The sequence below is a fragment of the Parus major genome, chromosome 3 (genome assembly GCF_001522545.3).
Source record: "Parus major isolate Abel chromosome 3, Parus_major1.1, whole genome shotgun sequence".
In the NCBI taxonomy this organism is placed as follows: Eukaryota; Metazoa; Chordata; class Aves; order Passeriformes; family Paridae; genus Parus; species Parus major.
In genome coordinates, this window is record NC_031770.1 from 103,616,835 (window position 1) to 103,631,140 (window position 14,306).

General features: G+C 43.2%; 1 protein-coding gene and 1 long non-coding RNA gene across 14 annotated transcripts in view; both read right to left on the reverse strand.

Annotated features, from left to right (window-relative positions):
- PUM2 (pumilio RNA binding family member 2) overlaps positions 1 to 9,728 on the reverse strand; it is a 74,903-nt gene extending 65,175 nt beyond the window's left edge. For 3 of the 13 annotated variants that reach the window (XM_015621206.2, XM_015621203.2, XM_015621216.3), the window contains exon 1: positions 1,751 to 1,835. In XM_015621206.2, coding sequence (XP_015476692.2) covers positions 1,751 to 1,781 — 31 coding nt within the window. In that variant the 5' untranslated portion in view covers positions 1,782 to 1,835. Of the gene's footprint in view, positions 1 to 1,750; positions 1,836 to 4,187; positions 4,312 to 4,624; positions 4,763 to 9,558 lie in introns of those variants that run through there. The other 10 variants (XM_015621208.2, XM_015621205.2, XM_015621210.3 and 7 more) reach the window with 9 other exon arrangements.
- A 792-nt stretch (positions 9,729 to 10,520) lies between these two features.
- On the reverse strand, positions 10,521 to 11,239 carry LOC117244094. The gene is made up of 2 exons (XR_004496529.1): positions 10,730 to 11,239; positions 10,521 to 10,630 (listed from the first exon to the last, which is right to left on the reverse strand). It is a non-coding gene; the product is annotated as an uncharacterized LOC117244094 (long non-coding RNA).
- Positions 11,240 to 14,306: the final 3,067 nt, after the last annotated feature.

Genomic DNA, 14,306 nt, shown 5'->3' on the forward strand with positions numbered 1-14,306 from the left:
TTTTAAGGGAGCAAAAAATATTTCAGTCCAAGAAATGTCATATTTTTCCCGCTAAAGGAAAGTGAGTCCCATTAAAATCTAACATATGTGGATATTTAATCAGACTACAATACTTAGATCTCAAATATTGACAAAATAAACCAGTCCTTTAATCCCTCTACACAATTCTACCTTCTTTACTGAGTCTTATAGACTACCAAATGTCCCATTTTTAAGAAAAAATATAATATATAGACAGTTATTTTTTATATATACAGGCAGTAATTTTTTATAATCTTGAACAATCTTGGTTTTGGGAGCAATTCAAGATCTAAAGCTACTTTGTCTTATCAGTACTACTATAGTAGACATTTGCTTATTGTCAAAATACTGTAGTAACATGAGTTCTGCAACTTCAGAATATTTGATTAACTCATCACTTTACCATGCCAGAACTAAACTTTAAGCAATATATATCATAGAGGAGACAAACAGAAGATACTTGAAAAATATGAGTCAAGCCTGACTCATTTTTAGATCAACTACACAAAGTCATTTCCAGCAAGTCTAGCTTCGTATGTAATCAATACACACACGTGAAAAGTTACAGAACTTAATGTAGCTTTTAAAAACTCACTTCCTCTTTGAAGAGATTTATGATCTAATTCTACATGAAACTTCATATCAGCCATGCAAAATGACTATATAACTAGCTCAATCCATCACCCAAAATTCTTCCTATAAAAACACAGATGAAATCTAAGAACAAAGTTATGAACATGACATGACACTCAGACTTGACTCCACTCATTTCCACTAGGATTTACATACTGGAAGCATTATATGGAAGGACAGACAACCAGACCTACTACCTGTAACTGAGACTTTTGCCAATGAAGCAAGAGGTAACCTATCCTGGAGTTGTATGAAAAATTTAATTAAAAATAATCACAGCTACAAAACGTACACCAGATTAGTCCAAGTTACACAAATATTTGTTGTCAAAAAATAAGCCTGCCTAGAATGGCTGCAGATGTGTTTTTAGCATAGCCTGCAGAGGACAGCAGATCATATCACCACTTAAATGTAGTGCCAATTTATTCATATACAGAGAACTGGCAAAAATGTCAACTGTGGATTATTACTGAGATGCTTTTGCTATAGCGTTTTGCATTTCCTTCCTAACTCCTAAGATCGTTGTCATAACCTCCTCAGATGTATTTCTTCTACATACCTACAACTGCTCTTAAATAACCTTGTTTAGAAAAAGTATCTTTTAAGCAATAATGAAATATATAATCTTTAGAGATAAGTGGTCTTTATTTGTAAGATAAACATTTCACATATCGGCTCTTGCCTACTATTCTAAGAGCCACAGCAGGTATTCCAAGTGAGATCCAAACTAAATCTGGCTTTAAAGTTTTAGCATGCAAGCCATTGTATAAATTTTACACAAACTGTTTGAAGTGACACTGAAGCAGCTAGAACCAAATTCTTTATATGCTTTGATGTAATTTAAAATGCTTTTCCACTATATGACTGTGTAAGTGCCTACAACTTCATTACTAGACAATTGGTATTATTTGTTACAGTAACTTTCAAAGGAGAGATTTCTTGCCTCATTCCCAAGACAAAGAAAGGCCTGGGCACTGGCTTATGTGGAATAAGCAAGAAAACAGATGCTATGGGTGGGGAAATCCAAATTAAATGAGGCAAACATTTTTACCTAAATTACTTGAAGGGAAATAAGATTGATAACTCTCTTACATACCTATACTTTTGATAAACACAATGAGATGCATTTATACATCACGTCTACTGTCTTATGTTGTTTCCTCTGTAGAGTTTCTATCAAACTTAAAAAAAAAAATACAATGTATTAATGCTCATTTTTCAGATTCACAACTCAGAATTTAACATTCAAGAGAATTTAGGTTTCTTTTTACTGTAATAGGCAGTTAATTCTCATATAATTCCACATTCAAAAAAAAGCAAGAAGACATACAAGCAGTAATTCAAACCCTCTATTGGCTTATGTGCCTCTGTGTATAAAAACTTGGTCAAATAATTTTGGGATTTTGGAAACCACTGTACAAAGAAAAGGAAAAAATTACCAAGGAGAATGCTTCTACACACGCTGGTTATTCAGTGTATAGTCAAATATCACTTAATCAAGGAGAGGGGGCAATATCTAAAAGTGAACTATAAAGTGGCGTTTAAAAATCAGATCTAGCTCACAGTATTCAGCAAGCTGATATTCTGTTAACACACTTGGCCTATACATCTGCAACATCTGGCCCACCGAGAACATTGCAGAGGAACACCCAAGGAAAACTGCTACATAAAGCCTTCAGTGTACTCCACAATCCACTGTAAGATTTGATTTAAACTATCATAACAAGAGGCATCTTCTCATAAGACAGGCAAGCCCAGCTCTTTCAGCCAACTGCTTGCACTATTAGCTCAATCAGGATACCAGATACAATTACAGTTGCCTCAGCACTGTGCCAACATCCCTAGCAGAAGAAAAGGATTCAGTAGTACAGTGATACTACAAGAAAAAAATAAAAACAAACCATTTTTATTAATGTAGAAAAAATAGGATTCCAGTAACATGGACTTTCCTATGTGCAACATCCACATAATAATCTGTAGAATGTACATTATCAAGCAGTTTATCACATGCATTTGCCTACTAACCATTCTGCTGGGCCAAATTCCAAATTTTCAACTCTGAACACTTCAGAAAACTGTCAGGTGATTTGGTGTCATTTCCACACATATAACCCAAGCTACACCACTACTAAATTAGCATTTCCCTTTTTATTCGAGTTTCCTTCTCCCACTTCCCCAGCATATTTATATTCATGTTGACACACAGTTGTTGAGCAAAGTAGGCAACATTTTCCTCAGATTCTCAACAAAACTGCGACTGTTGTTAACATCTGGTTTTAAGCCTAGACGTGTTTAAATATAACAAAAAAACTATGCTTTACGTGTAAAAATGGTAACATGGCATAGTAATTAGATTTCGAATGCATTCATATTCCACATACCTGAAGAGCTACACCATCAGCTCACTGAAACTATGAAGGCCTGATCTCTCAGTGGAGATGCAACAAAGAGAAAGTAAAATAAATCTCAAAGTATCTGGTTCATATCTAGCCTATAAGTGAATATTAGGCGAATTAAGAGTTCTGCCGATTCTCATTGCTCATACACATCTAATTCCTCAGAAAAAAGCATCCCGAAATCAGGAGATAAGAACCTCTTTATCACAACTCAAACACGCTACACATTTTGGTATTAAGCCATCTTGCTACAAACTGTAAAACAGAAGGATATAAACCATCCCAAAAATATTAATTTTCTCTCAAGAAAATCGAAGTCTGACCTTAGGAAATGCACGAAAGAAAACCATGCCAAAACAAAACCCAAAAATCTTTGCACAATAACTGCCATGGAGATTAACCCCAAACTGTTCGCTGTACGGACGATCCACTCAGGACAGGAGGCATTTTCCTCAACTTTTTATTATTGTGGTCTGCACAGGCAGGTTTGAAGCAGAATCAAACCCTACCGCTTCATTGTGTTCTACCAGATACCAAAGGCATTTGGCCTCCTCGCTGCACTCTCAGGAAGCGGTTATTACCTTTAAGAACACTAAAAAAAACCACAAGTTTTTCGTACGTTCGAACAAAGCCAGTGCGATCCCAGCCACGCAAATGGCCCGTGGGGTCCGAGCGCCGCCCCCGGCTCCGCTCCCCGCGAGCCGGAGCCCATTGTAGCCCCAGCGCTGCGGCCGCCCCCGTCTGCCCCGGGCCCCTGACGCTCTCCCAGGCACCAACTCGGCCCCGCACACCCCTCCGGGCCGGGGTCGGCTGCCCCCGGGCCCCTCCGAGCGCACAATGCCGCCCCTCCCTCCGCCGGCGCCGCCGCCCGTCACGGCGCTCGCTCCGTCCCCACCTCGGCGCCGCTCCCGGGCGGACACAAAGGCGGCGAGGCCGCCGCGCAGGCCCCGCGCCGCCCGGTGACCTGCCACAACATGGCCCCCTCCCTCCTCCTCCTCCTCCTCCCCTCCCTCTCCCCTCCCTCGGCGCGCAGCCGAACCCGCAGACAAAAGGGGGCTGGAGGAAGGGGGGCCCGCCTGCCCGCTCCGCCCGCCCGCGGCCTTCCCAGCGCGGCGCCGGCCCCCCAGGGGTACTCACGGGCTGGCTGGCGGCGATGGAGCCGGAGCGGCCGCTGGGACACGCCTGCCCGCCCGCCAGCCCCTTCCTCCTCCTCCTGCCGCTCCCGCTGGGCACCGCTCCTTCCTGCCTCCCCTCCCGCCCGCCCGGGGCTCACAACAACATGGCGCGGAGGGACAGGGACAGCGAGAGCGCGGCTGAACCTCCCCGGCCGCTCCCCCCGGCCGCCGCCGCCGCTCGGCCCCGCCGCCCCTGCCCGCCCCGGCCCCGCCGCGCCTGCGCGCCCCGGCCCGGCCCGCGGGGAGGCGGAGGGAGGAGGCGGCGGCCCCCAGCCCTTCCGCCGCGCATGCGCCGCCGCGCGCCCCTCAGCGCGGGCACCGCAGGAGGGGGATGTCCCCGTCCCTGTCCTTCCCGCCGCAAGGCAGGGTTCGTGTGTGGCTGAGTGTGTTTGTGCTCACTTTCATTTACTGTCTCCAGGTCTGGGCTCCTCAGTGCAAGAAAGACAAGGAGCTACTGGAGAGGGTCCAGCGGAGGCCACAAAAACGATGTGGGGTCGGGAGCATCTCGCATACGAGAAGATGCTGTGGGAGCTGGGCCTGTTCAGTCAAGAGAAAACAGAGAGGGATCTCATTAACGCATATAAGTATGCCAAAGGCAGGTGCCAAGAGAATCACAGAATCACAGAATTTGCTGAATTGAAAGGGGCCCATCAGGATCAGGAAGTGTAACTCCTGGCCCTGCACAGGATATCCTAAGAGTCACACCATGTGCCTTAAAATGTACAAGCGCTTCTTGAACTCTCTTAGACTTAGTGCTATGACCACTGTCCTGGGGAGCCTGTTCCAGTGTCCAGCTAACCTCTGGGTGAAAAACCTTTCCCTGATACGTAACCTAAACATCCCCTGACTCCACTTCAAGCCACTCTTTTGGGTCCTGTCACCAGAGAGAAGCTCAACTTCCCCCATAAGGATGCTGAAGACTGAAAGGAGGTCTCTCCGTGGTCTCCAGCCTGAAGCGCCTGGCTGGTGCCAGACTTCTAAGGAGTGCCCAGTGACAGAAGCAGTAGCAATGAACTAAAACACAGAAAGTTCCACCTCAGCATGAGGAAGAACTTTATGCTGAGGTTGGAAGAGCACTGGAAAAGGCTGCCCAGGGAGGTTGTGGAATCTTCATCTCTGGAGACATTCAAAACCCACCTGGACACATTCCTGTGACCCTGCCTTAGCAGGGGCTGGACTAGATACTCTCCAGAGGTCCCTGCCAACCCTAACAGTTCTGTGATTCTGTGATTTTAGGCCTTTCAGGAAGTGTGGCGGTCAGAGCTGGTGCCCACCTGAGGGCCTGGGAGACAAAAGGGAGGTGGGGCCTGTTTGAGGGGTCCCCAGTGGTCTCTGGTGACTCCCGGGGTCTCTATACCCAGCACAACCCCTAGGATGTGCATTTGCATGTGTGTGTTACACCAAACAAAAACACATCTCAGCAGTTACTAATTTATTAGTTAACTGCTGTGCTAATAGTTATTGTGTGGTGATTTTGGGCAAAGAGCCAATTATTCCCTTCCCCTCAGAGAGATAAAGATGGGATCACTGGTACAGTGGGGTGGTGCTGTTGGTAAATACAGTTCTGGTGTTGGTAAGCATTGCCAGTGCTCCATCTTGATAACCTCACTCAATAGGAGCATAAATTCTGCATATTCAGCAGCCCCTAAAAATTAGAGGGATCTCTGCCTGTCAGCGACATTTTAAAACGCGTATTTCACAAGAAAATCCCCTATTGTGCCTCTTTGCCCATTCTTCAAGAGCCTGGTTAGAGAGTGCTCCATTGCAGGAGACAGTGACAGATGCCATCCACAGATCAGAACTTCAGACAAAACCCAGCTCTGGGTGCTGCGGGCAGTGCACAGTCGCTGCTGCTGAGCCCTTGATGTGTGGGCAGGGAGGAGTCAGGCCCTGCCTATCGCAGGGACTCCAGGCGAGCTGGGCTGCAGGAATAGCACCTGTACTGGTGCTACTGCTGGCACAGCAGTTGTGTGGATGTCTGTGACTACCAACTGTGTTCTTAAAAATAGAGATGTCTCAAAGGAGAAAATCCTGACTGGTTTCAGTATTTATAGACATGGCTGAGAACATAAAAGTTCCCAGCTCCTGATAAAGATAGAAACATTTCTGCAAGAAATTAAAATGATTTCTCAAGCCTAATACTAGTCAGCTAAATACTCAGATATCTGCAGCCTGCTGCCACTCACATGGCTAATCTCTATGATCCCCAGTGTCCCATCCCACTGCCACCTGGGGCTGTCTCCAGGGAGGCTGCAGGGCTGAAAAGCCAATTCCTGTGCTTACTGAACAGGGAAGGCCTCTTAAGTCACAGCCTTCAAGCAAGCCCTTCCCTTCATGCAGACCAGCTGGAACTGAAGGAAACCCTGTTATGCTCTTGGCATCCTGAACACTTACAGCAGCTGGTCTACATTACACCAGCTCTCCAGCTCTGACCCTTCTGGGGACCCTGTTTGTCCTCAGTAATTCTAATCAGTGTTTGTATAAACCATCAAATCTTCACAAAGAACTCAACATGCATTTGATAAGCATAAACTTGAGTGATTACCACATCAGTGTGCTTCCCAGTGTGTTATTTCTCAGAAAAACTCAACCTGGTCATGAAAAAGGAAAATGTTTAAGTGCAATCAGTTTGGGATTTGATCTGATAAATACAATTATTTGATTATTTTCTGAAGTATTTTTCTAAAAAAGAGAATAAAACAATTCTACCACCACACATCTCACAATTTAATAATGGCACTAAAGTTTTTGAGTCATGCTAAAAGAGTTAAAGAAATGCCTTTCTCTTTTACCTTTATTCTGAGCGGAAACTTTAAAAATACTTAATGCTTTAGATAGTTTTACTTGATATCAGTCCATTACAAAATGTTTTTCCTAGCTATTCTTCTTTTTCAGGGTGTGTTAACAGCTGACAGGGCTCTGCTTACACTCCAGACATTTCAGATAAACTCCTTTAACGTAATTATACTTTGTTTTTTCTATGAATATGTATCCTCAATGAAAAATGCTTAACAAATGTACAGTTTAAGACAGTAGCCAAGAATATGAAAAGCCTGGATGCCTTTGCCTTCCTCCACAGTCTTCCTCTGACACCTTGGGTAAGGCACTTGACTGAGAAGCACTCACAGAAACCAAAAGGTGCAGATGTAACCACCCTCACTCAGCTAGTGCCTAATCATGAAGAGGTCTACATTCTCTAAAGCCACAAACCTAAGGACCTAAAACTCTGGACATAAAAAGAATTTATCCTGCTGTGCCATGACATTCATATCCCCCAGCAGTTTTGACAAACAGCGCTGTTGGATCTATCAGGGTAGCAAATAATTAACCTGTATTAATTAAAATGAAGGTATTCCTCCATGAAAATGAAAATGAAACAACTAGGTGTGGTAGACACTCTCAAACCATCTCCACAGAAAATGAAGGTCCCTGCAAAAGCCAACACTCTTTTAAAAAAAAGTGTGTGACATCCTTCACTCTCAGGATGGAGAAGCACCCAGATTTGATTCCTTTGCTCAAGATTTACAGGCATGACTTGCTTCGAGAGTCCCCAAAATCAACAGCCTACTTTGGCTGCCCTCTGCTGCAGCTGGGCTGTTCTGCAGGGAAGAAGTCCCTATCTTCGTCTCAGATCTTCTGCTTAATGGCCTTGCTGGCCATGCAGTCAGAGAAGCACAGAGATGTTTGGGTTGGAAGGGATTTAATGACCCTCTAGTCCAAACCCCAAGCCTAACTATCCCCGTCTAATCCCCAGTCTAGCTGTCATCCTACAGTTTAAGAGGGGCAGTCGTGGATGTGTGAACCTCTGAATTCTCTGAAACAACAGTTGCAGTTTCATGCATTTGCAGGAGCAGATCCCATCCTGAAGTTAACTTTCCCACATCACCACTGCATACCAAATCTAGGCACCCAATGCATTGGGTTCTGCATTCCATTTTGTCACGACACTTAAAACTAATTAATAAAATCAATGAGTCTGAAATGCTACAGTCACTAGACATGCTGCTAGATGCATTGCTGCAGGAATTTTTTTGTATTTCATGTTTTAGGCTGACAGTGACCATAATACATAGGAGAGTTTACTGCAGTAAAACTCTGTCCCAGGGAGCCAAGCCTCCCCCTTGGCTAATCTGTTCCCAGAGCCTCAGAGAAACAGGCTTAGGAGCTGCAGACTCTTTTCACAGCAGGACTTCCCCATTCATGCATCCTTTTGCCCCACCATTGCTTCACAAGCATAGCCTTTCCCTGCAGCCATTCATGTGCTAAGTCAGGGCTGATCTTCTGTTCTATTGCTTTTGACCACTAACGTGTTAATTAACTCAGTCTCTGCAGCTTCTCCTTGTACTGATACAGTGGTCTGAATTCCCTCAATCTTCACAGCCTGTCTCAACCCTCTCTTCTGATATGGAAGCATTTGACCTACATTATGCAGCTGCATCCGTTGTCTGGTTTTAATGTTTAAAAGGACATGTTTTAAGCTTTTTATGCCATATTTAGGAAGAACTCTTCTAAGTTACTTATCCTTAAAATTTCCCATTTAACACAATAATTGGTACAAAAAGACCTTCCCCTAATATTATTCCCATAAACCCATTTGGTTTTTTTACATAAAGTTTCACCAACTTGCATGAACTAGAACTTCTCTGTATCTTCAAAAATGAGAAGCTGTAGTGCAAAGGATAAACTAAAAGAAAGATATTGCAACAATACTTTGACTTATATAATTTCATGTCTTAGGTCCATTAACACCCTTCTGCCTCTTGCTGTATCAAATACTGATCCTCCCAATTGCCAAAGGTTCTTCTGACAGGGCTCTGAACCAGCAGCCTGAACGCCAAGTGGAGTTTGCTTAGGGTGACATTTGGACATCTACAGTCATCTCTGCTCTTTTGGTGTAATCACTAGGTTATAATTTTTTCTTCTATCTTAACTGCACCTGAAGCTCACCAGAATTTCCTGTTTTTGTACAGTGTCAAGGGGGACCAACCGCAAGCAACAAGGTGACTGGACACATCATTTAAATAAAAAAATGGAGCACAGCTGTATTAGCTCAGAGCTAGTTCAGACCTCTGTTCTGACTCATAATTATAGCATGAAGACATTCCCACTGGCCCCCATTTCCATGCAAACCTCCTCCTGTGCCAAATATGCCTTCCAAGCAGCAAGGCACAGCACAGTGAGTAAAGAATGCCAGACACAGACTGAGGAAGGGAAATTCCATCTTGCTTCCTGAGCATAATCAAAGTGGTTGAGTACTGTAATACTGAAAAGTAGGTTCCAATGTTATGCCCATATTACATAAATAATATCAGTGCATTCATACCTCTGCTTACCTTTAATTATATCTGCAGGTTTACAGACTTCTAAAGTACTTCTTTTGTTTCTGATGCATCCTACTTCCTAGGCAGTTAGTCAAACACAGAACAAAACAAGAAATTCATTGAGCTGAAACAATGCGTTTTTAAACATTGCAAAATTCAAGTTCCTTTTTTGTGAGTCAGCTCTCCCTCTCTTGCAGTAGAGGACCCTTGTCTTCAGCTAATCTGTTATCAGGGCCCAACAGCTGTTTGTGCATCCATACCCCCAGTGCTGGGGTGGGGACCCAAGGGTGAGCTGGCATCTGGAGCAGAAAATGGAAAAGGCAGGGCGAGAGGGAAGAGAATTGCTTTGTTTTCCTGTGGGAGCTGCTGGGGGAGGAACCCACTACCCAGGCAGCTATACCTTTTCTGTCTCTATGACACTGGGAGCAAAGAGCTGTGCAAGGGGGAAGCAGAGATTAGCTCTTCAAATGGGAATAATCAATTTCCATTTCCCTGGCACAGGAAAGGTAGGCACAAGACCACACCCTGCAGTCTGTGGCTTGCTTTGCCTACTGGCTTGAGCTAGCTCCAGATGGAAATCCAGTTTGGCTGGAAAACTTCCCTCGTAATACATCCTGTTAGTGGATTGCAAATCAGGAAGTTTATATGTGTAAATAAGAGTGCATTTACACTCATTTTGGCTAAGGACTAAGAATTAGAGGACATCAACTGTAGATGCATCCAATTTTCATTCAAGAGAACAATACTACTTAAGAGCGATTCCTGTATATCTGTGTTACATAATGCTGACTGTGTCACTGACAAGGGTGATTAAGGAGCTATGATCTCTAGACCAGGAAAAGTCCTCCAAACCTTTTATAAAGCACAGTTCTTTTCTTCATGCAATCTCAAGGGAAAATTTACCAAATTGAATTAAAACCCGGTTCCCATCTCCCACATATACTTCCCCTGGAAGGCCAAGAAAAGATGCTTAATAGATTTCATCGTTCCTTTTATTTATACCTATTTTCAGCTTTAACCAAAACATTCAGATGGGAGGAATTAGTCTCAACACATCACCATCTTCCCAAGATCATTGGTTTTTCTGTTGGTAAAAATGCACAAGATGAAGCATTAGCTGGAAAATACATGTCTGTTGCAACTTCATAAAGCACCAGAGATGTTAAAGACTGTCATAACTTACATGACTTTTCCAGGCAAACACTGTTTTTTCCTTTATGTTTGACAGAGTCTACGGGCTGTTACAGTTACACAGCATTAAACTTACCCTCTTGTCCTAGCTCTTTGGGAAGCTAGGCAGTATCTGGTATGGAGACTGACTGAGCCCCCCTGACTCTGGCTAAGCTTAACGCAGGAGATCAACTTCACAGGGCTGGAAGCATGGATCGCCCAGAGCCCATTGTACAGCTTATAGCCACTTCACAAAGAAAATGCTTTGGACGTGTAGGGACAAACCCTGCCCTCGTGCTGGCCCTGACTGCGAGCTGAAACACATCCCATCCCTGCGTGGGGGCAGAGCAGTGCAGGGGTGATCTGCCTCACACGTGTTGACAGCAGCAGTGCCAGGCAGGGATAAGGGACCCAGCCCCACCCTGCGCTCCCGACTGTGGCCCAGGGAAAGCAAACAGGCGGAGGCAGCTCACAAAACTTTCACCAGCTGCTGCAAGCGACGTTGCCCTATTTTCCTTCCTGGCTGTTCTCCACTTGCTTTTCCTAGTCCCCGAGTAGTAGGGCAGGTCCTCTGGTGTGCCACACTACTACCAAGGCTGGTGCTTCCCTCACTTTTGTGATTAAGAAGAAAAGAGGGAGGTGGGCAAAGAGCCCTTCAGTCCTCGGGGTTATTGGGAAGACATTGTGGCAGCAGTGAGGCAGGCTGGGGAAGGGAGCTGCCTTCTGTGGGCCCTAAGTGTCTCTTCTGGTCCAGAGTTTCCTTCTAAAATAGGGATCAGTTATCATGAAGTTTTAAAGGAATTCAGTTTTGTACCTGCAGTTACTATGTCACCTTTTCACCCAAGGAAAACTGGAATTACTTGTCTCAATGTTATTATGGTATTTCTGACAACAATTGTACAGAGGAAACTATTTTATTATAGAATTCACCTAGCAGAGTGAATATAGATTTACAGGTTAAACTCTAAGCATGTGTTGTAAAAGTTTATTTTAAAAATAATAAAACTGTCTTATGTTAGTGAAGGTATTATTGTGTATTTACTCAAAAGCATAGGAATGCACTTCAGTGATTAAATAGAATTTTGGCATGTTTAAATTCTATTTTTAATCTTGTTTGATAGAAAATTTTCATGAAAATGTTTATTTATGAAAATAAATTACAATGACATAACTGACATTACAAATGTCAGTAATGACAGCACTCAAATGGTAATGATTCTGCAAAACAGACTGTGTGTAAAACAAGATAATCTAATCTTGAATTAAACTTAATAAATAAATAAAAACTTAATTCCAACGTTAAAAAGGAGTTCTTAAGAGTACAAACAAATGCAAATAAATTATAAAGGCCATTTCAAGTTACTGCTAGGAAAAGAAAACAGGACAGATTGTATGTAAATATATATATATGTATATACACGCTGTATACATATATAGCTATAAACCCAGGAAATATAGAATGAAGGAAGAAATTTGTATCATTTCCCTCAGTTGCTGAAAGCAAAAGTACCAATAGCACTTGATTGAATAGCTCAACCTGTGCAAGCAATGTTGGGATCAGTACTTTTCCCAAGTTGTAATTATTTCTTACCAGCTGTGGTTCTCATTTCATCAGTGTTTCATCTTACTCCATCAGTATCTTCTAGAGCAGCTAGTATCATAGAATCATTAAGGTTGGACCTCCAAGACCATTAAGTCCAACCTTTGACCAAATACCACCATGCCAACTAAACCCTAGCACTAAATGCCACAAACAGTTGTTTCTTAAACAGCACCAGGGATGGTGACTCCACCACTTCCTTCTGCATCCCATTCTAATGCTTAACCACCTTTTCAAGTAAAGGGTGAAAAAATTCTTCCTGATATCCAACATGAACCTTCCCTGGTGAAGCTTGAGACCATTTCCTCTCATTCTCAACACTCTTTATTATCTTTCACAGTGGTGGCTAGATTGAGTTCTAGCTGAGCTTTCACCTTTCTCATTTTCTTTCTCTCTACATGACCCAATGACATCCTCGTATTCTTCCTGAGTTGCCTGCCCCTTCTTCCAAAGGTCATAAACTCACTCTTTTTTTTTTTTTTTTTTTTTTTTTTTTTTTTTTTTTTTTCCTGAGTTTCAACCAAACCTCCCTATTCAGTCAGGCTGGTTTTCTTTCCCACTGTCTAACCTTTAGGGTGAGTCACATAGGGACAACCTGCTCCTGAGCCTTTGAGATTTTCTTCTACCTGAATCCCATTGTTTTTAAGGTGTGCAGTATGGCACTAGCAGCTTATTCTTGAACACAGTAAGATAACTAAATAAAATATTCAGTGTGTAATTGGAAACACGGGATACCAAATACATTTTAATAAAGACCATCTATAAAACAAAAGCAAGTCTTTCAAAGTTTAATAGTTGCAAAACCAGGATATGCTGAGCTCTTGCTGAGCAGGAACAGGGAGGCTCAACCTCAGCTGCAGGCTGTCTGCAGACCAGACAGGGAGCACTAACTCAGCTCATGGTAAATTATTGGGTTTAAGATTCACTCTTAACCCTCCAACTTCAGCTCCTCTATTGTAACATGGCAGGGAAAGGCAGTTTCTCTAAACATAAACAAGCTCAGTATTAGTGATGATTCTTATTGTGAAGCCCAGGGCTGTCCTGCATCCTCAGAAATGTCATTTCCACCCCACCATCCTACTCCCAGTAGCCCAAGCTGTGCTTTTGTTTTTCTAGCTGCAGCTCACATTGGCATTTTTAAAATCCCAGCCAGAGCTCTGCTGCACAAGGAGCTCTGTTTTTCATGCCAGGGGCACTGTTGCCTTGGGGGCAGCCACACACTGTTGGCCACATGGCACATGATGAAAGAAGCTGGTGGGTCCAGGCCACCCCAGTGGGGTGGAGACCTAAAGCTCCACTCTTTCAAGCTCAGATGTGAGAAGAGCCAGGATGCACAGGGGGATGTAGAGTCCTAGAGTCAAACACATGGGGCACCTGTTCCCCAGGCAGATACCTCTCAATGAGTCCTCTGTCTGTTTTCACACAGGACATCTGGGGTGTGTTTTCTTTCTGTCCCAGTTTTTCTTCTGGGCTCAAGATGCATTTCAGAGCTCCACTTTCCTGGTCTTTATTTCCTTTCTGTTTTCAGTCAGGCACCTCTACTTATATGGCAAGCACAGTCACCAAAATCTGCCTGCAACTGCAGTTCAAATCTTGCATTTTGGAGGTGAGAGAATTCAAGCTGCATTTGTGGGTTTCCATGTTCTTAAGTAGAGAATGCCATCAAACCCATATTTTATATCCTGTATGAATTATCTAACCTTTAGTACCTCTCATCCAACTTGATGCTTGTTGTTTGATTTTATTTTTTTAATTAAATATATATATATATATATATATATATATATATATATATATATAAATCTTGATCCCTGCACAAATTTATAAGTATAGTGTTGGTATCTACCTCCAAAGAAAGTTATGGGCAATGATTTTGGCAACTCCACCCTCAGATTACAGATTATTTTTAATCCCATCCAGAGATTTGTAAGTCTTTCCCAAGTGCGGGACAGGGAATCCAAGACCATAACTGTGTTTCAAATATCACTCC